This window comes from Ascidiella aspersa, chromosome 2, assembly GCF_963924565.1.
Source record: "Ascidiella aspersa chromosome 2, kaAscAspe10.2, whole genome shotgun sequence".
NCBI classification, from domain to species: domain Eukaryota; kingdom Metazoa; phylum Chordata; class Ascidiacea; order Phlebobranchia; family Ascidiidae; genus Ascidiella; species Ascidiella aspersa.
Window position 1 is genome coordinate 7,637,460 of NC_139448.1, and position 27,325 is coordinate 7,664,784.

The 27,325-nt window shown below is 39.6% G+C and overlaps 2 protein-coding genes across 2 annotated transcripts in view; one reads left to right on the forward strand and one right to left on the reverse strand.

The window, feature by feature from the left end:
* Nucleotides 1-1,967: 1,967 nt before the first annotated feature.
* On the forward strand, nucleotides 1,968-10,175 carry LOC146163364 (protein unc-93 homolog A-like). Its single transcript, XM_083380464.1, has 10 exons — nucleotides 1,968-2,106; nucleotides 2,676-2,822; nucleotides 4,013-4,194; nucleotides 4,844-4,980; nucleotides 5,921-6,063; nucleotides 6,735-6,985; nucleotides 7,549-7,631; nucleotides 8,121-8,275; nucleotides 8,994-9,161; nucleotides 10,078-10,175. The coding sequence occupies exons 1-10, from the start codon at nucleotides 1,968-1,970 to the stop codon at nucleotides 10,173-10,175; spliced, it is 1,503 nt and encodes a 500-aa protein (XP_083236590.1).
* A 4,194-nt stretch (nucleotides 10,176-14,369) lies between these two features.
* Nucleotides 14,370-27,325, reverse strand: part of LOC146163365 (uncharacterized) — a 48,056-nt gene continuing 35,100 nt past the window's right edge. Inside the window, exons 10-18 of the mRNA XM_083380465.1 lie at nucleotides 26,044-26,204; nucleotides 23,701-23,902; nucleotides 22,962-23,017; nucleotides 19,508-22,356; nucleotides 18,307-18,671; nucleotides 16,850-17,338; nucleotides 15,751-16,164; nucleotides 15,202-15,424; nucleotides 14,370-14,483 (exon numbers count right to left, since the gene is read on the reverse strand). Of these exons, the coding sequence (XP_083236591.1) occupies nucleotides 14,370-14,483; nucleotides 15,202-15,424; nucleotides 15,751-16,164; nucleotides 16,850-17,338; nucleotides 18,307-18,671; nucleotides 19,508-22,356; nucleotides 22,962-23,017; nucleotides 23,701-23,902; nucleotides 26,044-26,204 (4,873 nt within the window). The remainder of the gene's footprint in view (nucleotides 14,484-15,201; nucleotides 15,425-15,750; nucleotides 16,165-16,849; nucleotides 17,339-18,306; nucleotides 18,672-19,507; nucleotides 22,357-22,961; nucleotides 23,018-23,700; nucleotides 23,903-26,043; nucleotides 26,205-27,325) is intronic.

The following is a 27,325-nucleotide window of genomic DNA, read 5'->3' on the forward strand; positions in this document are numbered from 1 at the left end:
AGTTAAATTTGGTAAAAAATTTGAAGCGTTATCGAAGAAATAGCATTTGCAAGTTTAACAATTTTCGTTTACATATATAATAGCAAAACTACATTGCGAATACTAACGAAAATATATTTATTTCGTTATTTTAATATGTCTTTTTCATGTTATATATTGAAAGATACTATTTTTTTCGAGTTGAAACAAAAAGTTTGTGTATGTTATCATTTTATGACTGACTTTCTCTTTAGTTAGTGTCGGTCATCTGTTTTTAATTATTTTTTCACGTTGTGTTGAGTTAACAAAAGTTTTTGTCACCATTGTTTTTTTCAAAAAACTGTCATACTATTTGTGGTAAATTCCTATCTACTATAAACGATTCTCTTTTTTGGTGTTTTGCGTGGTTTGTTGATGACAAGGATGCAGATATTAAACAGTAAAATATGACCTAAGAAAACGAAGAATAAACCAATTTAACAACATAAATTTAAATTATTTTAATTAAAGGCAATACCAAACGAATTGACGTATTTTTCTAAAGTTAATATTACCTAATAAATTGACGTTAAAATAAAGAGGATTGAAACAACCTATGCGCTTTATGTAACCTGATTCAGTTGTTCATCAAATAAACTATTATTCAAATTTAATACGTTTTTTTGATAAGCGGTGAAATTGTGGATGTATTTTGGTAATACTATATTTACTTGGACTTTAGTTTGGCCTGCAAAGACGCACGGTACCTTAAACTTTTTCAACGAGATTCGTAGAGATCGGCCGGCATGACTTGTAAAGTCACGCGAGCGCCGCATGTTCTAGATACAGGTTAAAAGTTCATCGGTGAATAACTTTTATAAAAGCCGGTAGCGACAAGAGAAAGGCACTTTAAGCAAGCTGGGGTCTGCTGAAGCTCCATCGGCCTTTAACTGTACGGTCGGTAATATTTTTAAGCTAAGGTACTTTGAAGTGTTCGCCTAATTTTCTGTTCATATGATACGTGAAGGTTCACTTTAAACCGTTACAGAAAGCTGACTGTCACAGTTATTTCTTAGCATGTGGAAAATTTAGCTTTTGGACATCGTTTTTTCAAGTCTGGTTTTCCTGAAAAAAAAAATTGTTTTCAGAAAAAAATTTAAATAAAATTAACGAAGACGTTTTTTTTTGTACGCCAGGTCAAATATATATTCATCTAAAGTGTGTAAACCAGTATTCTCTTGTTAGATAGGCAAAAGTTTATGTGTAGACCTTTTTCATTCAAAGCGTATTAACGTTAGAGGAAGTTCAATCTCGAAGAACGTAGCTGCTTTTAATTTGTGTTTGTGTCAAAGTGTCTGTATAATATTGTATATCACCGCTCAAAAAAAAAAAAACGTTTTTTTACATACACGCTATTCAAATATTCACGTCAGAATCAACAGAAGTAAATTACAGTTTCACGTCGACATATCCTAGAGATCCGTGGTCGGCAAACGCCAGTCCGCGGGCCGGTACCGGTCCGCGAGGAGTTGGTTACCGGTCCGTAGCAGGGTTGTAAGATTAAAATTAGTTGAATAACGAACTTAAATATCCTTATTTTAAGAAGCTGGTAAGAATATAGGAATTGTTAATTATGTTATACCAGTGTAATTTAAGAAAAAAACGTAAAGGCCTAAAAGTTTTATTGAAATGAGCCGCGGGCTGGGTTAAACAAAATTGTTTGGCTGGCCCGATGCCGCTTGCGGGTTTCAGTAAATAAATAATTCTTAGATGGGAGCATCTCTTTGCGGCAAAACAAGCATAAAGTTCGCATTGAATGTTGTAATAAATTTCATTTCCTAAACATTTGTTGTTTTTTCATGGCCGGTCCGCGACAAAATTTTAGTTTTAAACCGGTCCACAGTGCAAAAAAGGTTGCCGACCCCTGCTATAGATCTTAGCCGGCCTTATATAGGATAACGCCCAATCGAAATACATTGATTTTGCAAGGCACAAAAAGAAAACAAGAGATGGAAAAAGTGAAAAGTGCGGAACTGCGAAGAGTCAAGATATCGTTTGCACTTTACGTGGCTGGGTTTATGTTCGTGTTTTCCTCACACAACGCCGTGTTTAATTTACAGTCAAGCATTAACGTTGTCGACGGTTTGGGTGAGTTAAAATACCGCTTAAGACAAATATGGGTCGCAAGTAACAAAATCCCTAAATAATAATGAACAATAAGCGTTGATTAAACACTTAAAACTTAACGACGTTCGTCCAATTGACCTGTCCTTTCAATTGTTTTACAATCAGCAACTGCAGTTTCTTTATTAAAGCGAGAAAGGTTAAACCTTCAAATTTGTCAGCCAATTTTGTCTGGTGATTATTTGACACTGCAATCCTTTTTACACAATTGCAAAAAATGTTAGCCCCAAAAGTAGATTTTCCCACCCCATTAATAATTTTCTCACAACACGTTACCGACCAAACAAACACGGATTTTTCTCCATAGGAATGTTTTGAAAAGGGTTGTTTTTTGCATCGGCGGCCTTTTATAAACATGAACGTCTCCAAAAGGCACCAGCACAACCCTTAAACATCAAAGCCGCGCATTCTGTGCAAGTCTGTCAGTGCAGTCAGCCGTACAGGCATCACAGCCCATTTAAATCACCGCTGAGAAAAGGTCAACAGAGCCTTTGAAAACCCAATGTGTAGACAACCACTGTTAAATCATTCAGGCACCACTGGACAGTCCGTTTTCCAGGCGTCCACTGTGGTCAGTGCCCTTCTACTTTCGCCGCTGCTTCGAAAGCTCGGTATTCGACGGGGACTGATCGCTTCGGACTGCTTCTACGTTTTCTACATTGCTGTAAACTTCTATCCAGGTTAGTCATGGATTTGACATCGTCGATTTTCGCGGCCAAGTATTAAGTTTCTAACCTGGTAAGTGGGCCAATTAAAAGTTCTTTGAAGCTTGCAGTGGGCGTAGTAAGCATTTAGTTTATAGCAATCAACAGTGCTACAATATCATGACTTAACTTACTGAACTTGAGTTATACTGAACTTGAGTTATATAAAATGTTTTTATATAGAAAAAACGATTAGCTTGCTATATTCTGTTGTTATTAGTTTTTATTTGATGTAGGCTACTGCTCATATTCGACGAGCTTTCCTATTTTAACAGTTTAATGTTATACCGTAAGTATAATCGTTTTCAATTTAGAGATAGCTTGCCATCAACTGCAGTTGGCGACTAAACTAAATCAAACTTGGACCCAATTTTGGGTCGCGACCCATAGGTGGAGAAATAATAGGATAGACAATACTTTCACTCAATTTTTGAAAACATTTAGCAAAGTTTATTTACATTAGCGATTAGCTTGCTATATTCTGTTGTTATTAATTTTTATTTGATGTAGGCTACTGCTCATATTCGACGAGCTTTCCTATTTTAACAGTTTAATGTTTTGTGTTCATATCAGTAACTCGATTTGACTTGCCCTAACAGTTGGAAATGACCTGGGCTGCTAATGACTTGGGACTGGGACTTGATAATTTTTTCAAAGATTTGACTGGAGTTATTTTATGAATTCCCTGGGTGGTGTTTAAGTCATTTTAAATTTTTGTGATTACAAAACTGACGACCAATGGAGGTTTAGTATCAATTTCCATTCTCGGTAAAAGTACTTTTTAAAGGACTTTAATAGGTCTCTAAAGAGGGCTTCTGCAAATATTAAGTGGCTGAATGGGTTGGGGACGTATGTCTGCAAAAACGTTTTGAAAAATCTTAATTACTAAGAAATTACGGAATTCTCAGACAACCTGTATCACATTTAGACTTCTATCCAATCTCTTTGCGTTAATGATTTATTTCGTGATGAAACGTGAATAGGCAATAATATATTCTCAGATTTGTTTAAGTGTATCTGTAGACTTTGAAGTTCAATTTTGTTTCTTTCTGTTAAAATCGCCTTACCACATTTTCATAATTCTATAGCCGGTAAGAATTAGCTCAGAAGTCACAGAATTTACGAACGAAGGTAATGAGTCTTATTACAAATGTAAACTTGTTTAGATTTCTACACAATCATTCCGGGAAGCCTGTTCGGAGGATTGGCCAAAACTCTATTCTGGGTCAACGCCAGTACATTGAACGTCCACTTTGCGAAGGAGTTGACTAAACGAGGCCGACTCGGATTTCCGACCTATCTCAGTCAAGTAGGCGGATATTACTTCGGCTGCTACTTGTCGTGCCAGGTAAAGTTGGGGCATATTTTGCTTTTTTGTTTTTGTTATCGAAAAACAGACAACATTTCTAGAGCATATACTAACGGGTACGGAATAATTTAAAACTCTGAAAGTCTTTCAATTGATCTACATATTGAAAGTCTTTAAAAATCCCTTTGCGTTTTGAAATTTACATTCTATGTATTTTTAAATTTACATTTACATTATGTCCATCCTAAATTGTGTGTTTCTACTTGTTATTATATTTAACGTGGCATGTATACTTTTTGATTTAGGAATTATATTCTATAAAATCTAAAGTAATCTAATTTTATGTCTTTGAAAAGCTATAAATTTTCTTTGAAAATTCTTTAAATGTATTTAAACAGCAATTAAAGCTCAAAATAAATCGGAGTAATTTTTTGTTTCAGAAATAAAAAAAAACAGTATGTGCTGAAAACAACCTCAGAAGCCAACTCGTTATTGTAGGCATTACTTCGAATAAAACATTTTGTCACTTTTTAATAAACATTTTACAAGCATTTTAAAGCCACATAAGGTTGTGCATATATTAACTGATGACGAAACAAGCAGGTATTGAAACGTCCTAATTAAAATGATGTTGATTTACTCAACCCTTTTGGCTTTGAAATTTTTTATAAGGCTAGTTTACACGCAGGTTTTCGGAAACATGATTCCGTTCGCCGTATTTCAAATCGACAAGTCGCAATCAGTGACAAATTTCAGTTTAAACGCGACCTGGACAGGACGAAGTAACCTAACCATCCCGACAGTAACAACCACAACGGATCTCGGGTATGTGCTTGGAAGATCTGAAAACTTGAATCTTATATAAACCGTTTCTAACGGGTATAATAATAATGAAATACAGTTCCTCTAGTAATTCCAGTTGTACCAACGATGATCGACTTTAAATAATATAAGCTTATCGACTATAAAATTGGTATGATTTCTTTTGTATGGGGTACGCCACGTAAAAGTCAAAATTTAAGAAAACCACTGGACGACATAGAAACACAGACGATGCTAAATGGGCATAAATCACAGGTTTCGTTTAAAAAAATGCAAGGTCATTATTCCAAGGGCCAGATAGCAATCTAAGTTATGTGCAAACGGGTTTTCGCCAAAGTATTCAAATAAATTGGCTGCTAATAGCTTGAAGCACTGACTACAATCTCAGTTGTTGAAATACGTGGTTGTGTCCAAAACCCACATAGCAGTTTGCAAAAAATACTGCGGCGCTAAGGCATCACTTTAAAAAAGAGGGCATGGCAATTTCAATAGATAAAGTTTTCGTTTTATATTGCCGAAATATATAGTGCGGATAATTTTAACTTTTTTCATTAAAGATTTAAAAAAACAGTCGTGTTGTTTCCGATCCGTAAAGTTTATTTGCTATATAGGATACTCAAATATTTTGTTCGCTAGTATGGATAAATATAAATTGATGGCAAGGGTCCGGAAATTTAACAGCAAAAATCTGAACTAAGAAAACACCGATTTATCAACATTAATTTCAACTTATTAATAATACCTAATACTTTTACGTTAAAATAAAAATGTTACGCTTTATATAACCATAATTAATTGTCCATCAAACAATAAATTATTAAAATTAACTATTTTTTTGATAGATGGATAATGCTGAAATTATTTCTAACATAAGTTTACTTGGCGTCAAACAATTTTGTCAAAATCTGAAAAAAATTGACAAAGTGACAATGTTTGCCAGCAGAACCTACTATTCAGTAAGCGACCACTGCGGATCCAACGATTGCCAAGACCAAGCGGTAATTGGGAGATCGACCAACTACCAACCGAAAAGCAAGGACACAACCTACATAGCTCTCGGAGTCCTTGTGTTTCTTAACGTCTTGGGTCTCATCGTACACTATCTATCTTTTCCTGCCCGACGCCCCGCTTAGTAAGTATGGATTGCGGCCATATCTTGTAGGGGCCTATTCCTTGTTGTGATGCCAGTTTTGTGTGGAATATGTCGTTCATGATTGTATGTTTTTCATACTAAGACAAAACCTATAGACCTGTGTTCTCAACCTTTTTGCGCGGCGACTTAATTGTTGAGCGAAGTATAAAAAAACTTTCTGTAAGACAAAAAACATAGGCAATATTTAAGTTTAAATTTTATTAATATTGACAATTTTCTTATTATCTAAAGCAATATCCACATCTCTTTTCTGTGCATCATTTGTCGCGAATCTTTCAAATTGACGTTTTACAAATTTAAAACAAATGAACGTATTTTTTTCGCGTTACTCGCGATTAAACAGGGTTTTAGCCACCTATTTGGGTTTTTAAGATTAATTCTATTATGGCGTAACTTTGTGACGTCATTCTAAAACTGGCATGTCCCCAACCCATACAAAAATCCTGGACCCTTTCATGTTTTTGCAGTGGCTTTACGTAGTGGGCCTTAATATCTCTTAAAAACTATTTAAGCCGCCTTCTTGCAAACGGATGTCTAATTTTTTGAAATGATTAAACGAATTTAATAATACGGCGTCGGTTAATTTGAATCTGTTTCTATTTAGGCGATTACGAGAGCGACACACCTAAAGGAACAAACTCATCGCCCCCTTCGCATCCCAATAACAACATACCCATCAAAAGAAGAAGTCTTCGCGATTTCGTGTGGCAGGATCTAAAAGGAAACTTCAGGCAGTTTTTTAAGCTCGACCAGTTGATTTTAACTGGACTGCTGCTGCATTTGGGACTGACAGGCGATTTTACATATGGGGAGGTGACCAGGTCCTACGTGTCGTGCGTTTTCGGCGTTACGCAGGTACGCAAAATAATTACATGACCAGCTATTGTATTTTGTTTGAATTTTGAGTTCAATTTTTTTACGTTTATTGTTAGAATGGAGTTTTTTGGAGCCTATTCGTGACAAGAGTTTTTGGCGCTGTTCAACAATCCTACCACGTTTTCATCCGGGGCTTTATATTGCTATTTGCTGACATTATTTAGGTTAGGGTCCGAGTTAGCGTTTAGGTTTGAACAAGTATTATTAGTATTATTAAATATTTTTTATTAATTCTACTATATATTTCTTTCTGACCACTCATTTCGTTACTGTTAAAAAAGTGGTAGGATTCTAGACCAGCGCCGATTTTTTTTTACAAAGTTTATAAAACTGTTATGGCTGATATTGTGCTACACCATAGCTAGGTACCTCAACGTTTCTAGGTACCCTCAACGTTTTTTTTTTTTTTTTTAGTTATTCGACCAATCGGGTGTTGTAATTTAAAACAGTAAAAAACAAATGTAATACATTGACTAGCTGATACGCTAGCTACTTATTATGCGTATAACTTGAGATGTATCAAATGGCTCATGTTTAAACAGGTCGGTGTCGCCATGTCACTGTACGGCGCGCTTGCGCTAGTGGGCGCTATTGCATGTGGAAGAATGGCTGGTAAATGGGGAAGGTAAATGACTCATTGTGTTGACTTACGCCTAATATAGATAAATTAAGTTGAATACTATATACTTATTTCTCATAATGTTCTTTCGTAAAAGTAACCACTCCTTCACCAAGGTAAAGCCAGTAGAGTTTTCTTAAATCTATATGGTTTGCTTTGGATTTCATTTCTCGTAATGTTTATTTATAATTTTTTTTTTAAATAATTTTTAGGAGATGTATTTTTGGTAAAGACCTGAAATTGCCCTGCTTGTAACACAGACAAATTAAAAACAATTAAATACTGTTTTGACATTTTAGGGTAATATATTTATGATGACAACATGATACGAATGAAATAAAAGTGTTCTTCACAACTGTGTTTTAAAAACCAATACAAATACACAAAATTGACAAGTTACGATATACAATGTAAAGACATTCGCTTCCTAAAACAATTCGGTATGAATTGTCGATGTAAAATCTCCCGAAACTATAGCTTACCTTTTTATAACAGGATCCTTCCAGGAGTTTGCTTCGTGATCCTGAACATTTCCAGTTACCTTGTGGCGCTTCTCTGGGTCCCAACAGAAAACTCGAGCATCGGTTTCGTCTTTGGACTGATGTGTCTACTTGGGGCTGCAGACGGCTTGCTGACCACCCTTAACACAAGTACGCCAGCGTTAGTTAGTTAACAACCATTAGCTTGTCTAAACCAGGGCTTCCCGAACATCCCTGCTGAATGTCACAAGCAACTCAAAGCGGTCGCGCGTAAGTACGTACAACTTTTTAAACAAAGAATTGCATCTGTAAAATTTGTAATTGTTTTGTTTGCTATTCCAATGGAATATGTAATACAAAGCAAAAATTAACATTAGTTCAATGCAGACTGAAATGTTTGGGAAGACCTGGTTTAAATCGCGGCTTGTTTGTCGTAAAGCTATATAATTATATCAGTGCTTGAACAACTTATTTATAGCTTGTGACACACTATACGAAAGTCTAAGTTCGACATAAAAAATCCAAAATAATTTTAATAGCAGTAAGATAAAGCCGTAGAATTTTGAAGTTTCTGCTTTAACGAGACAAAAGTGGGCGTTTCTTATTGTTTTAAAGGCTTTCCGTTGGATTTGATATCGTTCTCAACTTCATTGCTAAACCACTTTCTAATGTCAGGTTTGCTTTCGAGTGCATTATCGTCTCTCCTGCCTAATTTGCATTTTTTTTGCCATAAGATGAGCATAGGAAATGTTTCAAGAAAAATATTAGAAAACTTACCTAATGTTTTTATTGCGCAAGCTATGAAACACTCATAGCTGTTGGGTGCTTTAGAGTCGCTCTTGCACGCTTAACAGGCAACAAGCAATGAACCGATTTTACCTTCTGCCAGTAATGGTGGCTGTAGTTTTCCCTGACTGCCTCAAGTACGGCTACACGGCCTTGATCACCGTCGTTACCATCGGGAGCCTCTGGCAGTTCGCATGGAGCACTTTCGTCTGCGTTGCAACCAAGATCTACGTTATGTTCGGCTCTCTGGCGCTTTGCGTGGTTTCTTTTGGCAAGTGTAGTTGGCATCGACCTGTGTGGTTCTTCAGTTTATAGAAACGGGGCTATAGCGTGTTGCCTGTTATAACTCACTTACTATTTCCATACAAAGGTCCGACTCCCTAAAAACATATTTGTTTGTTATATCCTAAAACAATATTTAAAAAACTTTAAACGCATAAAATTGTAACAATTAAAATGTCTAAAATGTACATATTTTATGATACTGTATTCGTTCGTTATACAAGAATTCAACTTTTTTTGCGTTTCAAAAACCTTTTTCATCTCCCTACAGCCAAGAGGACAAAAAATCTACGAAAGCAACAACGTAATCATCCGGTCTGTTGTAATGAATGACAACGTTTCATAGAAAATTTAGAAGTATTGAAATTAAAAATTAAATCATTAAACCGTGTTGTAAGTTACCAAATTTAACTATTATCTACTTTTTGATACATCGCCGACTTTCGTCACGTAGCTTTTCTGCGATACAGCAAATCCTTAAAACATAATAGTGATGCCCAATTCTGCCACTTTAACTTCGCAGGAACCAAAAAATCGCCTAACACGGTTGACTTTTTGCCCCAAATTGTATATATATTTTAAGATAGATGACAAATTCGTCACTTGGCAAATTTGAACTAACTACGAGGTCAAATAAATAAGCGTGACCCGCAAAAGATCGCTACAAATTTCGTAAAATAAAGCATACTTCTTTTATTTATCTTTTACTTGTTTTAAGTTCGACTAAAATTAATAACAGAAATGCAAGCAATAAACGATAGCAGGAATTTTAAAGCCCATATAAGCTGCTTTAAAATTTGATTTGTGTGTATCTAAAACACAGTTAGTTTAGTGTGCGAGCAAACATTATTTAAGACGTATTTTTGTTTACTAGAAATTAGGATTTTTTTATTTTTTTATTTTAGGTGTTTCGGAATACCGCGTGCGTCTCAAGGAAAAGTTGCTTATCGAAGACGAACAAAATTCTAAAATAACAACAGTGGATGATATTGTTGTTCAGTAATCTCCCATCACTATATCTTACATACTGCTTGTGTGCTTGGACAACTGTATTCCACAAGATTCTTGCCAAATTTTTATATTGACATTGTATGTTGAAGCACCAGTGCCGCTACATTCGAAAACTACAGCGAATTGAGTTCGTATATTTGCGTTTTATAGTAACTATATTTCCTTATTGAGTACCTTGTAGCTTTGTTAAGTCGAATTGTCAATAGTCAGCGGATGCTGTAAGCCTACTGTGAGATTGGAACTAACAACAAGTGCTACACAAATTTAACGGTGAAGCAAATCAAAATGTTGTTTACAAAGCCATGCACAATCCTACTTACTCCGATGGCAAAACCTACTATCCCATTTGAAAAAATACTCTTTTTATACATTCTGACAGCACTAGTCCAGCCAAGTTATTAAATTACGTCCAACTGCTGGTAAAGCGCCAGTTTTGCTTTCATTTAAACATTACACAAATTTGGCGTTTTTGCTGAGTTGCTTTCATTTTTAATTTTGTTGCATTCCTGTGTTGTTTGTTAGAGTTCAATTGGTTCAGAACTAATTGCCTTATTTTATGCATTTTATGCTCTTATAACCTGCCATCGAATATTGCCGATATGAATAAAACATAACGTGTTGCACGGTGAGACATTTTTCGTAGATTTTCGTTAATTGAAAATTTTATTGAATTTCGTTGATTTAGATTTTAGACAGACAGCAAAAATTTACCTTATAAATTTTGGTGAAGCTCAAAACTAAAAAAAAATATTAAAGAATAGGCAAATATTATCTTTTAAGCATTTGACCTTAAAATTGTTATCGAGCTAAGGACGAGGAATTAAAAGCTTAGCTTCATAACAACTTGTAAACAAAACTAAATACCAGATCTTTTGCAAAGAGCCTGATGTGTCCAAGGTGTGATTGTCTGATTGATTAAAACAGTAATGCCAGCAGCACACAGGATTTCTCGCAAAGCGCTAATTGTCTTAATTAAACGTCTTTTGCAATTGTTTTTACCTCTAGGCTTGTTAGCTTAACAAGTTCGTTTGCACAGTCAGGAGCTTCGGCGTATTGGTGATTTACGGACGCCATAAACAACATGTTTCAGATCCCATTAACATCAACCTATAGCCTGTAATTACTACCAAACTGCTCATACTCTGACATTATTTCGCTTTACTCTGTTGGTGCTGTATTGACATATCCAAACCGACTCTGTAAAGAATATTCATCAAATGTAGGAAATACAAAAATCAAGTTTATTTTGACACAGTTGTAAACTTTGGCTCATAGCTTAAGTATAGCAAAACGAGGTTAACAGTAAGCTAACGAAACGAGTTGTCAAAGTTGAAATCGCAAGGAAAGGCATAAATATGTTAGTGTTAATATCATAATAATACTTAACCCACCCACCCAAAATGTTGTTAGCAACATAAAGCCTCGAACGATAATGTCCTAGGATTCTAGACCAGCGCCGCAAATCTTACAAAGCTTAACTTTATAAAACTGGCACCTTTCTATGTTGGCTGTTTACCAGTTAACTAAACAATGAACCTTTAACAACAAGCATCGGGCGTGAAGCCTATTATTTCCAGTGTTGTCTCATTAGATAACAAAACTGTAATTATTTAAGAGTTTTTGGCAAAAACATTCCTGCATTTTCTTATTTACTTCTTTCAGTGTGGCGGCTTTCTATTGGACACCAGGAGCGCTAGAGTTCTAACTTATTTTTAAATTGGGTTATGAACAGAATTATTTTTTTAACCTTTTTTGAAAGTACGGGCCAAATATTTATTCCGAGGAGTAAATGCTGACAATACACCTAATTAATATTTTTTATATTACTCAGCACTCTATGCAAAATTTAAGAACTTGCGTTATTTTGTTGGCCGTTAGGTGTTAAAGTGAAAATCCGGAATAAGAAAATAAGTTTTAGAAATGTTAATCTTTTTATTATTTAAATTTTATAAATTGGACCAGTTCAGAAGCAGAGTAAGATGCAATATCACAGAGGCCAAATGGTAGACCATGCTGCCACAGCATTTATTGATTATTTTTTTATCGGTCAACTGATCTTGTGACAAGATTTTTTTTAAGTCACAAATTTGGTTAAAATTTTTCCAATAATTTTAGATAGTAACTTTAGTTTGACAATTTGACCCCCAAGATATTCATTTTCAATCAATGTCCTGGTTTCTTTGGGCTTTAGGTAAGATTGTTTAAAACATGCTGGCTATTTTAATAAGAAAAGCTTACTGGTTTTGCGTCAAACTCAGTGTAGATTTCTGATACCGTTTATACACAATGAAGTGACTCTGTAAAAATCTGAAGCATAAATATATTCTAATAATACATCCTGAAACGAATATTATTAAATTACTAGAAGAGTTTTAGTGTTGTCATATTTCGGCAAAGAAACATGTCATCATATGGGTAAAATGAGTAAATTCTTAAAAAGTAGTTTGGATGAGTGCTGATTGAATATTACATTAATTATTGTACTATGATATAGTTTTTTTTAAGGGGTCTGCTATTGTTTTAACGATGCCAAATGGGTCAGCGATGTGTAATTATCTGCAAGCTCCTGATAAAACATCGGATACAACTATAGAGCTTTGACTTAATTGAATCAAGAAACTGTCATATCACAAAATGCACTTCTAAGTTACTTGTTTGTTTGGTGATGTATTTTCACATTCGACGCTAATACTGGCCACGCGGGTTTATTAAGAGAGAAAGAGAAAGATAGACAGTAAACGATCTGAAAATAGTCACAAAACTTCAATTTACAAAGCGCCGTGGTCACAAAGGTTAACAAAAATAGCAAAAACGACCCAAAACAAAACAAAAAATTACGCGCATTATAGCGGCAGTGGTTCGTCAAATCGACCACAACGAGATTAACTGTACAGCAAAAAACAAACGACTGCCATTGATAGGGTTAGCGGATATCTTACAACAAACGCACACAAATACACGTACAGATAAACAAACGTATTTCAATAAATAGTTGAACTTAAGATTTTCGTGTTTTGTGGTAAACACTTTTTGACGAAACACAAATTGGGTTGTTGCAATAAATACACTTAATATGGTGCTTTCTGAGTAGATAGCAGGCCAGTAGTTTCAGTGTAATAAGCAAAGTAGGGTGTCACTAAAATACAGTAGTACAGCATTTTTTTAGACAAAAATTTTTGTAGATTACTGAACAATTTACTTAAAATTAGTGCTAATTACGATTATAAAGCTATTCTGTTAAGCAAAGGGCGTGGAACAAATTAACTTACTGTACGAAAGTCAATCCATTAGTTAAGCCGTTAGTAGCAAATGTTATGGTTAACAAAAAATAACAACGCACCAAGTGACGCTCTTTTGGTAGAAAAACGCGATATGTTTAATCCGAAATTTGATCTCAGTTTTGCTTGTAAGCACTGAAGAGGACACTCTCTTAAAGTGGGGGGTAAAAATCATTGTGACGTGTCTATATGTCGATATTAGTACTCTACGTATTGCAACTTTAGGCATCGGTCAGATTCCGGCAAATCTGTCCAGCCGAGCAGCCGTTTAAATATGGATTCGCAATGGTACGGTGGTTAGAAAGAAAATAAAAAAACAACAAGAGAAAAAATTCACAATAAAACACGATGTTTCACGCGGTAAAGCAAAAGTGGCGAGCGACGTGCCGGGAAAATCCGCGGCGTGGAACATTGCGATCGAAACGCGGAGAGCAATGGCGACGGGCGAGTAGCGGTTTTTCACGGAAAATATGCGGCGGTGTGTACTGTACTGTACGAGACAGTAGCGGAAGCTAACGTAAAATGACTCGGAAAAAAACAAACAAGAAGAACTAAAAGTAGAAATGTAACGAATTTCTGGGGTATCGATTATTCGGCGGTAAAAAATTTAACTAAAGCTAGTTACCAAAACCAAAAAAAATAATGGTTGTAGTTTCCGCCAATGTCAAGCCTAATAAAATACCGCTGTTATAATTAGAATCGGTATTTTAAGAAAAGGTAAACACAATGGTTCTGGTGAATTAAAATGGAATTCGTTAGACCTCATTAGGCCGCGAATGCCACAAAAACAAGTATTCAAAGCACCTGGGCAAAAACCAATCAAATTACGCCCGAAAAATCGGTTGTCGTAAAAGCTTTCTCTACTCGACCTTTCATGGAATCGTGTATTTTCACTGCTTGACTCTGGTTCACACTGGTCTCCCGACCAACCTCTCCACAACCAGCACAGCAACCTGGCCTGCGTTTCTCAGCAGATCGACAGCTCGCTTGTGCGTGATGCCAACGAAGTCAGATCCATTGACCTGTGAATTCAAGACGAGATTGCGTTATTTACTACGGCAATTCAATAGTTTTTTTGCTGCTGAAAGTCGATTTATACCTCCACTAACAACCTTTTGTTCTATTTCGGATTCCAAAGTATGTGTTGTCAAAGAAAAGCCCATTATTCGAATTTGATTAGTAGTTTTGCTCTTATACATCAAGCAGTAAGTAAACAAAACTATGATGCTGAATAGTTTATTCTTTCATTTCAGTAACTTACATATACTTTTTGTTTATGATTATATAAACTCTTTACACACAACAATGTTGTTTTATTGCACTTGAATAAAGTGCTTAAGCTACTGTGGTATAATCTCATATAAATTATAGCAGTTAAAATTACCCATGGTCGTTTATGAACAACCTGGTATAGACAAATAACAAATAACGAAATTCAATCTCAGTTAACAAAAAAGTCCATGTTCTTAAATTAAGTTTGAAACTGTCTGTCAAGAAGCGAGCTTGGGGTACCCACATTCACAAAAGGCTGTGTTTCATTTAATCGAACAGAAATGAGGTAAATCTATAGAAGTTTAACAAGAGCAAAGTGAAATCATACACATAATCTTATTTTCACATCAGGGTTTATAAATAAACTGGATTAGCAATAACAAATCACGAAATTTAATCTCTGTTAACAAAAAAGTCCATGCCCCCAAAAATTTTCGGATAACCAAACACCTAAAAACGCAAACCCACCAGCAGGATTTTATCGCCGGGCATGACTTGACCATCTGCAGCGCCCCCTGGTGCCACGTAAGTGATGAAGACGCCGTCGTCATCGGGGCGGTAGGGGTTTCCCCCTGCGTCAGTGCCCCCCATGATGTGGAAGCCGAAGGTGGGGTTCTTCATCACCGTAACTGTGACCAGTTCTGCTGCTGCGTCCGCTTCACGCCAGTGACGCGAAAGCTCACCTGAAAGGCTGCGAGGAAAAATTTAAGTTTAACTAACAGAATTAGTTTTTTTGTTTAATGAATATTTGTATTTTTACAATAGATTTGGATTTACAAACATGTAACAAAAAGTGTTTTTCGAAATTAATTTGAAAGAAAACGATCTTATTAAATTGGCTAACACCATAGGTTTGCGGTAATTTGTGGAAACCGGCATTTCGGCAAAACTTGCAGCAGATTTATTTTTTAAGTAATTTTGTGACGAGAGAGCTCTCCTGGGCTGCAGAAAGGAAAATGGAATAAGTAGAAATGTTTGGGAACCGCTGGTCAAGAAACTATAGAAACCAACACTTACCTCTGTTCGCTTCCAGCAGACTGATCCTCATCATGATGCGAATCCCGCCCCTGGTTGTGATAACGAGGAGCTGCAGGATTAGCAGGAGGATAATGCGGGATGTTGCCATGAGGAGGAGACACATCCGGGTATCGGAAGACCCCACCTGGAGCAGCAGGGGGATTCCCCAATCCAGCCCCACCCCTGTCCAAATGGTGGTGATGACGATGGTGGTCGATGACGTTGGACCTAGGTTGGTTGTGGTGGGCGGGAAATCCCCGCTCGTAGTGGTGGGGTTGCATGGGGGCTTGGTGGTGGGGGTGGTAGGGGTTGTGATGGCCTGGGGCAGCGGGGGCGTGCGAGTGACGGGGGTTGATCTGTTGCTGCTGATGTTGTTGTTTGGGGTGGTGGTAGGGACGGAACGCAGAGGCGACGCTGTTAATAAATAAAAGGTTGTTGACTATTGGCATAACAGGAGATGTTTCTTATGGAAAATAATTTAAAACAGTACTAAAATTTCCATCCTCATGAAACAAGAATAGTAAGTTTGCAACCTTTAGTTTTCATATTTGTGAAATAACAACGAAAGGATTTTTGCATCAAAGCCGTGACCCATGGCTTGAACTGCATTGAACCACAAAGAGGACATATTACTGTACCTCAGCTGCATTACATTTTATTTCAGCCGCACAAGTGCGCACCATCCCACGGGTTGAAAAGCACTGATTTAAAATGTAACTTTTCTTTGAATGTGGTTTCAACACGCGTCTGTAAAGCGGAAGATCTCACAGACAGTAGAACTAAACGCGGCGAAACTAGTTGTTACGCCTGGTCACCTCGAAAATGCCTTTTAGGTCGACAAGACCTGACTAAGGTTAAATAAATAGGTAATGGACTAAAATAAAATGCGCAGGGATGAAGCTTTGCCACGTTGACATTGTTTTGTGGTTTTTTTACGAACGCATTGAAAGATGTTAGTACAAACAAAAGTAATACGCCTTTGTGTTTGATATTCGCCACGGTTACATGGCCATGAGTTATTTTATTATACAAAAAATCGGGTTGTAGATAACCACAGCGTTCCCGAGTTCGCTTATCAATTATTGCGCAAGTTTTTTACCTTTCGTCTTCCCGTTCGTTGTAGTTCCGCTGCAGCGAGGGTGACAAAGGGGGTGGAACCTGATCGGCGTATTCGTCGTGAAAAGCGGTCGGCGGGGGCAAAAAGTACCCGGGGTCTTCCCTTCGATAGCGTCGCTCAGGTACACGCGCGTAATCTTCACCCCTAGGGTAAGCACCCCTTGACCCGTGAGAGGGGTGGTCCCTTGGGGGTATTTTAGGGGGCCTGGTCTTGCTTGGGGCCGGGATGAAGCCGTATTGACCCGGTCGCTTGCCCCCGGAGTGCTGGGGCGCCTTGGGTGGGTGAACGTAGTCGATGGGTTCGTAGGGGTAGGGGGCCCTGGACACTGGCTGGGGGTTACCCCGGTGGGGGTAATGGTGGGGCTGATGTGGCTGGTATCCGCGCTCTACTATAGAATCCTGCGAGTTGGATCCGCGCATCGCTTTAGAGTTGACGGGTAAAGCTGACTCGTACGGGTAAGCCTTGTCCGTTCTGCGAGTAGAGAATCTTGTGTGAGTGACGTTTGGTGCACAGATGCAAATTGTCAGGGTCAAAAAGTCATATACAGTATTCATAGAATCATAGTACACCGGGAGCCATCTCAGACTTTCGAATCTGTCGATCAATGATGCAAGGGCAGGCACGAAAGCCAGCTGTATCAAGCAATGGCGTCATGGTTGTTTCTCGGCTCGCTTCTCTCTGAGCCTGTATAGCTCAGTTGGTAGAGCGACCGCTCCGGTATGGCCGGAGGTCGTCAGTTCGAACTACACTGCAGGCAAGTTGGTTTTCTACCCTGCCCTGTTTGCATCATTGATCGACTGATTCGAAAAGACAGCCATGGCTTCCGGTTTATTATGATACGTAAGTCGTTATCGTTGGTCAAAATGAGAAATACAAATCATACACACCTATACAGCCAGGTAACATATACTACGGGTATCACTTGGGATACACCACTTCTCAATTCTCATGCATTAATGTTTTATTATATTAAAATTATTCTAGTTTCTTACAAGTGAATAATCAACAATCTTGAGTATGAGTTCGTTAAAATGTTTTTACATATTTTATAAAGAACTTAGGACTAGGGTTAAAGGACCTAGAAGGTTGAGGCAATATACAATTTAACCAGTATTATAATTTGTACTATGGAGCCCTGCATGACTTGCATTTTTGGTTTAAGTTTCATAAATATTTTAATCTTTGTATATGGCCGTATTTGTCTAATTCTAAATAGAGGAATCAGGTGGCACTGTATAAAGACAAATTGTATTTGATTCTCGACAAGCTTTCGCACAACCGTGCTTATACTTTGACCTGATGAAGCACGGTTGTGCGAAAGCTTGTCGAGAATCAAATACAATTTGTCTTTATACAGTGCCACCTGATTCCTCTATAAATATTTTAGGTTCTTAAAAATGAATTATTTTAAGTTTTAAAATACACCGCCTTCTTCTCACTTGGAATTCAGCACCGACTCATGCGAGCCGCTTCCCCTCAACGGGTAATTCCCCTGCGCGTCGGGCTGCGCGTACTCCAACTTGGTCACGCTCGGCTGCGTCGGCTCGCCGCGCCTCTCCTTCTTCCTTCCATTGTTTCCATTGTTCCCATTGTTTCGGCCATTGTTCTGGTCGACGAGGTTTCTAGAAGCCGCTGCTGCTCGCATCTGGTCGACCATCTCGACGTTCACGTAGTCGCTGTAGTCGTGCTTGTGCGCGCGCGGCGCCGGCACCGATGACGTCGATGATGACGTCATGCCGGTGACGTTGCGCCGCATGTGGGCCGCGTAGCTGGGAGGGGCGGCGCCCGGCATCGCGCGTGGCTTCTGTAAAAGCGAAGAGAGGGCATTGAAAAAACGGTTTAGTAGATATCATTTTGAACGTTTCGAATAACTCTTTATTCATTTTCAACCAAAGATTTTTTTTTATTTTAAACCAAAGAGTTATTCATTTCCTCCAAAGAGTTATTCATTTCCTCCAAAGAGTTATTCGAAACGTTCAAAATGCTACCTACTTCTTTGTGGGCTTTGATATTCTTATTACATCTCACTCCAACCTCCAACCATTATGCTCCAAGTTTATACCTGTGATACAGCTGTTTCTAAACTGTAAACCTTTTTTACACTGTTTTTTAAAAAATGTATGTGAAAAAGATGCATGATCAGGGCAGTTAAACGCAAGTAACCATTAAATTTTGTTATGGCAAATATATTACAAACGCATACCCTGAAATGAACTAACAGACCAGCTATCGCAAAATTGTTCTTCACTTTGATCGTTTTTTAAGTATATTTTAGGGGTTATATTTGTAAGAGGATTGTAAGCCTCTTAAGTCAAATTGATTAGCATTTCTGATAAAGCAAATAGTTTGCTGAAAGGTTCGCTTAATTTTGTATTGGTATTTTGCCGGAAGTTGAGCTACCCGGGATAGTAGTTACTCATGGCATACGCTGCTGTAACAGTCTCTAGATAAAACATTGTAATAAAAACATAAAGTTTATTTAAATAATACCACTTAATCAAACAATTTTTTCTTGGTTTTTAATGTTCAGAATGCATTTACCAAATGTAAATTGTGTTGTGGAAAAAATGGTCATTTTAAATTTCTTAAATTCTAAAGAGATGCACAATTGCACAAGACGCTAAAACACTGCACACATACCTGCATCGGCGGAATCGGCGGCTCTTCAGAAGTGCGACGTCCGTGGTTGAAGAAGAAATCGTCGTTTCCGGAACCTCCGGTGGGAAGGTCCATGGCGCTCTTGGGACGCACCACCGAGTCCACCGTCTTCCCGGAAGTCGGCTCCGGGCCGGGAGTCCGAGTCCGGAGGAACCTGCCGCTGGAGCGTCGCGCCGCCGGTTGTCGCGTGTCGCCTGAAGCGGCCGCGGCACGCACGAATCCAGCACTTTGCTCTCGCGTCAGAGAGGCGCGCTTCTGGTGGTTCAAGAGGACTTCAGGAGGTGCGGTGATGGAGCGCGGCATCGTGCGACTGGAGGAAGATGCTCCCTGCGCAGGAGGAGCTTTCGCGTTAGAGGAAAAGGACCTCCGCGCTTCGGAGTTACGCGGGAAGCTGCGCGGATCCAGCCTGGGATCGGACTGAGGTTGGGATGAGGAGGAAGACCCGGATCCGGGCTCGTGGTGTCTATAGGAGGGAGACATCGCTCTTTGTTGCTGTGGGTAGTGAGAAGTTGCTTGTGGAGGATGCTGCTGGTGGATTGTGGTGATTTCGTACTTTTCCTGCTTCTTCCTCTCGATGTGGCGGAGGAGCTGATCTTTCCAGTCCGACGGCATCGCGCCTCTTCTCGCGTCCGGAGGAAAAGCGCTCATGGCCCGCGAGATCGGGGGAGGAGACTGCATCCGGGATGCGGAGGCCTCCTGAACCTCGGAGGACCTACGCCGCTCGTCGCTCTTATAGGGCTTGAATCCTTGATTCGGACGCAGGCCAGGAGAGGTGGTTCCATCCAGTAGAAGACTCCCGAGCTGCTGCTCCAGGGTCTTCTTTTCCTCCTGCTCTTCGCTCTCGGCGGCTTCTGGAGCTCCGACGCTGCGGATTGAGCTCCTGATGTTGGAGCCGCGTTTTCCGAACGGCTTGGAGTTGGCGGAGGAGGGACGCGGTCTGGAGGACGCCGCTGGGTGATCAACGAGATCTTTGCCCCTAACGGCCGGCTGCAACTTCTCCTTCAACCTCTCATGGACGGACTGCTGAGGACGTGCGTCGCCCTTCCCAGAAGAAGAGTCCTCCGATCCTCCCCCGAAAGCGTTTTCGGCTGTGAGGCGATCCAGAGGAGTTGACTTTCCATGTGGAGAGAGTGCCATGGGAACTGGCGAGGTGATGCGAGGGATGCTGGCCAGGCTGGAGGTGCTCCCTCTGGAGGAGCGTCTTCCCGGAGTCAGCGGCGTCTTCTGCTGCATCATCTTCTCCAGCTTATCGCGGAAGTGCTTGTGCTTGGTGGCGGCCAGCGCCTCCTCAAACTTGGACTTCCGCTGAGCAGTTGGACGCCTCAGGGAGGAGAACTGCTCCAACGTCCGTTGCTCCTCTTCTTCTTCTTCCGTCTTCCCGTCGTCGCGTGACGTCCTAGTGACGTCATACACCAGCGGTGGCTCAGGCTCGGCGAACCGCACGCCGGTCGGCTTGATTTGCTCGTCGCTGCGAATTTGGGGCGCGGGCGGAGGGGGAAGCACCTTGGGTTTGGCGGCGGTGGGGGGCTTGCGGGCCACTTGGGGCTGCTGAGGGGGTGCGGTCGCTGATGACGTCATATCTTCGGATGCGCGTCGAGGGCCAGGGACGCCGCCCTCGAAGAACTTCTCGAACTTCTTAATGTTCTCAGAGACGTTGTTCTTGTTTTTGCTGTTGGCGGCTTTTTGAGGTTCAAGTTGCTGCTGCTTTGAGTTTTTATAGTCAAAGCTGTAGGTGACAGTTGTAGAGTCGACGCTAACATTTGGTGCAAAGTGAAGTTGATTAGCTCGCTTGTCGCTTTCCTGGTCAGCTTGTTGAGGCTGGTCAGTCCTCACTAAAGCTATCCAGCCGCCCTTGTTGCGCCGCAATGCGGTAGAGTCCGACTTGACTTCATAGCTCGGCTTGGGCGGTGCTTTCGTCACAATGACGTCATCCTGCGCGTCTGCGATCGACTCCTGGCTTTCGACGTCGTTGCCCACGCCCGAGTCGTGGTCGGTGGCAGGCAAGCTCTCGCCTGACGTCACTGATGACGACTTGCCCTCGGTCGGCGCGAACTCGAACGCGGCGTCATCCTTGGGTGACGTCATGATGTCGTCATCCTTTGACTTCGCCGCTTGATTCTCTTTAGCGGCCTTCACTTCGACGTCGTCCATGAACGGGATGCTGTCGAAGGCTGGGATGCTGCTTTCAGCTTCTACTGGAGTTTTGGGTGCAGCTCTGTCGGCAGAAGTTGCAACTGAGGTGTTCTGCGGCGGTGCGTGAGATTCCTTTGCGCCGCGGACAACGGCGGGCTTTGTCTCAGTCGCTGTAGCGGTTGCTGCTGCTGTCTTTTTAGGGTCGCGGCTACGGTTGGCCAGCAGCTCGAGACGGTCCAACAGGCTGGTGGCGTTGCTGTACGAGCTGCTGCCTCGCCGCTCAGAATCGGCACTAGTTTGAGACGAATCTCCGCCTACCGCTTCGAGCAGATCCTGTTCACTGCGCGTAAAGTCGCCGGTCGCAGCCGCTGCGGGACTTCGCGTCGTGATGGCCGGCAGATGCGAGTGCGAGGTCCAGGCGCGGATCCCCGACGGCGCGCCGGCTTCTGAGGGCTCTTCGTCCGCCGAAAGATTTCCGCCGGCTTCGGGGCGCTGATTTCCCGCCGATTCGCGAAGTCGAGCAGCGTCCTCGGCGCTGGGAACGCGAAGTATGTTGGCTATTTTCAGGGTCGGCTTCTCGTAATGGCCGGCGCCCGGGCCCGCGTTGGGAGTGGCCAGCACAGAAAGGCCGGTATGCTGCTTTAGCGTGTCCGACACCACCACTGAAAAGTCGTCCACGCTGGGTTTGGGCTTCACTTCTGGAAGAGGAAACAGTTTAAGCCGTGGAAAAGACTCGACATTGGTTAATTTTGAAAAAGAGATTGTGTCATGCCAGTGTAACAAGACTCTATTCGTTTAAAGGGGAAATCTTATTAGTGAACCCAAATGGTTTTTAGCTGGTAACTAATTACGCAAACAAAACATTAGAATGTGTGAACCGCATAAAAGCTTTCAATGTTAGTATTGTACAGAAATAAGGTTGGAAGAAATTGCTAGCGTAGAACAATTTTTAAAACGTAGTTTTACCTTTTATAGTGCGTTTTACAACAAATTTTGTTTTTTATGTCAAGTAGTAAAGGACATGCGATTCATTGCAGATATGGCAGTTCAGTAATATGAGCTTTTCTAATTGAAAAACAGTTTTAAATCATCAATTTATCGCACAATGAAAGAAGTGTGTCGTTAATAGTTCGACATTTGTTATTTTTAGAAATAAAACTAAACCTTCTTAGCGGCAAGATTTTCAACCGAATAATATTTAATAGTAACAAAACAGCTTTGATTTGTTATTGTCCCTTCCTTAAAAAGCCAGTATGCATTTCGAACAACATAGCAGTATTTGAATTTTTAAATACCAGCTTACCTGGAGCTTGGACTGGAACTTGGAATGACTTTTCTTCTTCTGCTTCAATTTCCTCCCTGAATGAAAAATAAAGTTGTTTAACGTTTTAACGGCGCCGAGATTATTGTAAACCGCAAATTCCAGAACTGAGAACTGCACAACGAGTTTAGGGTGCTCGAATTGCGCTACGTAAATTTTAAACAAACTACACTATTTTTTGGCAAATCGTGAGGACTAATGTATTGCAAATTGACAGCAATTTGTACCACATTTCTTGTAATATAGTCCTGTAATATAGAACAATACAACGTATTTTCAAAAAACCGTTCCGGCTTACTTTCGCCAATGGCTACAATGCAACAGCGATTATAACAAAGTTCCATGTACGAAAATGAAAAACGATAAAACCAATGTCAGACACAATCCACTAGAATTGCACAGCATTTCAACAGAAGTTTTAAACCAATAAGGGCTCTCTTTTTATCGATGTATAGGCTAAAGGGTAGCAAACAAGTTTAGTTTATCGACAACTTGTTTAAAATTTACAGGCGCACAAAACCACTAAAATCACACCACGTGTCACCACATTATAAATCAGCATTAGAACTATGCATTGACCGGAGGTAGTTAGTTCGAACCTCACTGTAGGCTAGCTGTTTTTCCAGCCTGCCTTGCTTGCATCATTGGTCAACATAGATTCGGTTAGTCTGCGATCGCTTTCGGTGCAAGAACTACACACAGTTGAAAAACTCAAACTCACTCGCTCTCGAAGTCGGAGCCCTCGCCAGCCAGCGCCAAGAAAGTGTTGCTGTATGTTGTGGCTTCCATATTGAAAACAACGTGGGTTTGACCCCTTGGTCGCTGGGCGTACCGCACTGGGTCATCGTCATCTGCCGCGTCATTCGCGTATCCATCGTCGTCGTCGTCCAGAATGCTTAAGAGCTTGGAGCTGCGGCTCGCTCCTGCGAAATGCAAGTCATTAGGATGGAGATTTTCGGACCGGGTTCGAACCCAGGCTGAGGTGAACCTGACGCAAGCGGTTTGTAGAAGTAAATTGGTGTCTCTCAGCTAAGGCGGAGAGACCGGAAATAACTATTTTGTGTTGGAATTTCGGCATACGGTGAAATAAAGAGCTGGAAAATTCGCTTTTTGCAATTGGTTTTTAATGTACGGTAAATAACGTTGTATACGCTTATATCTTTGTATTGTAGCTGTGCTGCAAAAACTATTACGGATATTTTTTTATGTTTCCTATTTATCTTAAATTTACCTCAAGTTAGGAGTATACAGGGTTTTTATAAGATTTGGGCTTTATGTTTGTTTACTGTCTCAATACTCTAATAAAACAATTTCCCACATTTCAGTGTAAAAATACTCTGCAACACAAAAAAATATTTTCGCGAAATGTTAGAGAAGCAATTTGAAATGTCGTTTCTGTTTCTATAAAACAAAAATATAAAACTTGTAATGTAAAGCTGCTTATCTATTTGCCTAACACGTAGACTAATCTAATAGTAATCATTCTTTTTTAGCGTTTAAATCCTACAATACAATATCACAGGCAAGCCTCAATGATTCGCAACGCCGAAAGTTAATCGATACGAGACGGCTAAGCAACGGCAGTATACGAGCAAAACCCAAAGCTTTATATCTCCGAGACGGGCCAACGTTTGAACCTTTTAATCAAGAGCCACCAGCTAATCGATCAGTAAAGGCAATTTGTGCAAAATAATCGGCATTTTAATTTTTTCAAATCAACCAAGTGTGTTTTATCAAAAACAGGCTCGAGAGCGACTGCTCGCTGTATGTTGTATACCTGCTCTAGCCATGAGATACAGTTTTAATTAAATCCTAATAAGTGTTTCACGTGTTTTGTCTAATGTGTGTAATTCAATTTCGCTCACTCTTAGCTGCTTAAAAACTAAAATCCGATTTCATTCAGTTGTAGCACCTAATGTTAGTTAACATTGAGGCATTTTGTAACTTGATACACCAAACTAAGTGTGTTTCATAATGCAAAGTTACAATTTTTTTCTTAACGTTCCTATATTCACTCGTCAATAAATATTTCTACTCAATAGCCTTTAAACCGTGTGATTAATAAGATCCGTTGGCTTATTGCTAAAAGGCAAGTTCGACGTTACACGAGGTTGGGAGAAAGGGAACATAATTATACTTCAGGGATTTTGGGCGCGTTTGGAATATTTGCGGTGCCTGCCGATTATTGCACATTTCTTCCGCTGTTGGACTTCACAAACGAAAACAACTATAGTGGTTAGATCTTGAGGTTATACAACAAATGTGATGCAATGTACGGATCGGAGAATTTCGCATACTTTTACTGTCATAATAGAGATATGTTAGAAACAAGTTTGGCATTTGCCATTTGTAAATCTAAAGGTACAACTTGTTTTCCGAATGTTGCAAATTGACAGTTTTCTTGTGCGGTACAAAAATCGCTTCCAAAACAAACAAAATGTTGTAGTTGTCAGTTGACAAACCAAAAATGTGTTTCGATTTATTTATGTTAGTTTCGCCACCTCAGACAGAAAACAAAAGCAAGCCATCAAAAATACCTTGCGAAAAAAAATTCAAAAAAATTGAGATAACCTGGCCTCAGATTATTATTATATATTACATCGCAAAGTCCGTTAGGAAAAGACAAACAAACTTAGAGGGACAAGGTAACCACGAAGTATTTTTTATCACCTCTATTCCGTTGCATTTAATTTCTCTATATTAATTACAAGAAACAAACTGAATCCGAATCTCAATCTTTACAGAACGGGAAGACACAAGAAAACACAAAAAAATTAGGGGACAAGTTAGCCAAAAAGTATTTTTTTACCAGCGCTATACCGTTGCATTTACTTTATCCATGTTTTAGAATCAAATAAGAAACAAACCGAATCCGAATCTAAATCTTTACAAAACCAGAAGAAACAAGAAATCTCAAAAAAATAGGGGGTTAATTAGCCAAAAAGTATTTTTTATCAGCGATAAACCGTTGCATTTACTTTCTCCATATTCGGGAACGAACAAGAAACAAACAGAATCCGACTCTCTACAGAACCGTAAGACACAAGAGAACACAAGTACTCACCATCGTCCTTTTGCGGGAAGAGGATGTTGGTGAGGACTCTCTTCCCGGATCCTGGCTCCACCTCGGCATGAAGAGGAACGTTGGGCTTGGACTGGTTCGGAGTGATCCAGAGAGCGTTTAGTCTCGCCAGCTTGATCATACTAATCGGTAGGTGGGGAAGACTGAAGAAGAAACGATGTACATGAGGATTTGAAAGATTTTTTCACCAACGAAAAATGTTAGGGTTAGTGAAGCGGTTAAACGTAATATAGTTTCATTTGCGCATTAAATAAATACAATATTAAATGGGAGTACGAGGGTAAGGCCATTGGTTGTTGCTTTTCAGATGAAATTAAATCAAAACACGTGGCTGTCGCAGCTATGTTGCTTGCACAACAACAAGTCCGACGAAAAACAAATGTCAATCACATCACCAACTTTGCGGGATCAGAAAAACACCTTTCTTAAGGCACTTGTCTGCGGTCAGTCACGCATTAAATGCTAGTATAACATGCATTAAATGAAATAATAAAAAAAGCTACAACCCTAAGTTTCATTTTATTCGACCGGATCTTGAATATTTTTTATAGAAATTTTATTCATGCCAATAACTTCGAACATGAATTATGACCAAAGCGGAATTTGTGTATATGTTCCCATACTTGAACATTTAGAAAAATAATTTTTTTTGAAAAAACGACAACATTTGATTAAAATTGCTCGAGAACCAAATAGAGTATCTACAGGAAACCCTAATCGTAGTAAATCATCAATGATAGCAGATAAAACTCTTTAGGGCCGAACTGCTGGTCTCCGCTGCATATCAAGTTGCTCTACACGTTTAACTATTCAAGCCATACAATTACAGTAAAACTGAGAAATGATTCAGGAAGCAGAAATTCAAGTTTAATCAATTAGCAATGGCGTTGAATCAGCTTGTATTTTCGTTGCATCTCTTGTTGGAAAGTTCTAGACCATGCCATTAACGAGCATGGCGCAAATTGAATAGTCTTGTTATTGTAAATGGAAACGACATCACAAAACCATTACCAGTTAAAGTAACGCATTCCAATGGGCGAAATATACGCCCTTGATAGACTCGTACGTCCAAACGAGTTTTACGGTTAAATGGATTTTGAACTTGAACACATAGATTTTTGAAGCATTATGCTGCATTCACGCGTTAAACAAGTGAAAGAATCGCAAACTAGGTTGTTTAACAATTTACAGGCACTTTAGACATCTGCAGAATACGAAGGGAATAACCTCAAACCATGGCTTTTTTTAGTTTAAAAACAATACG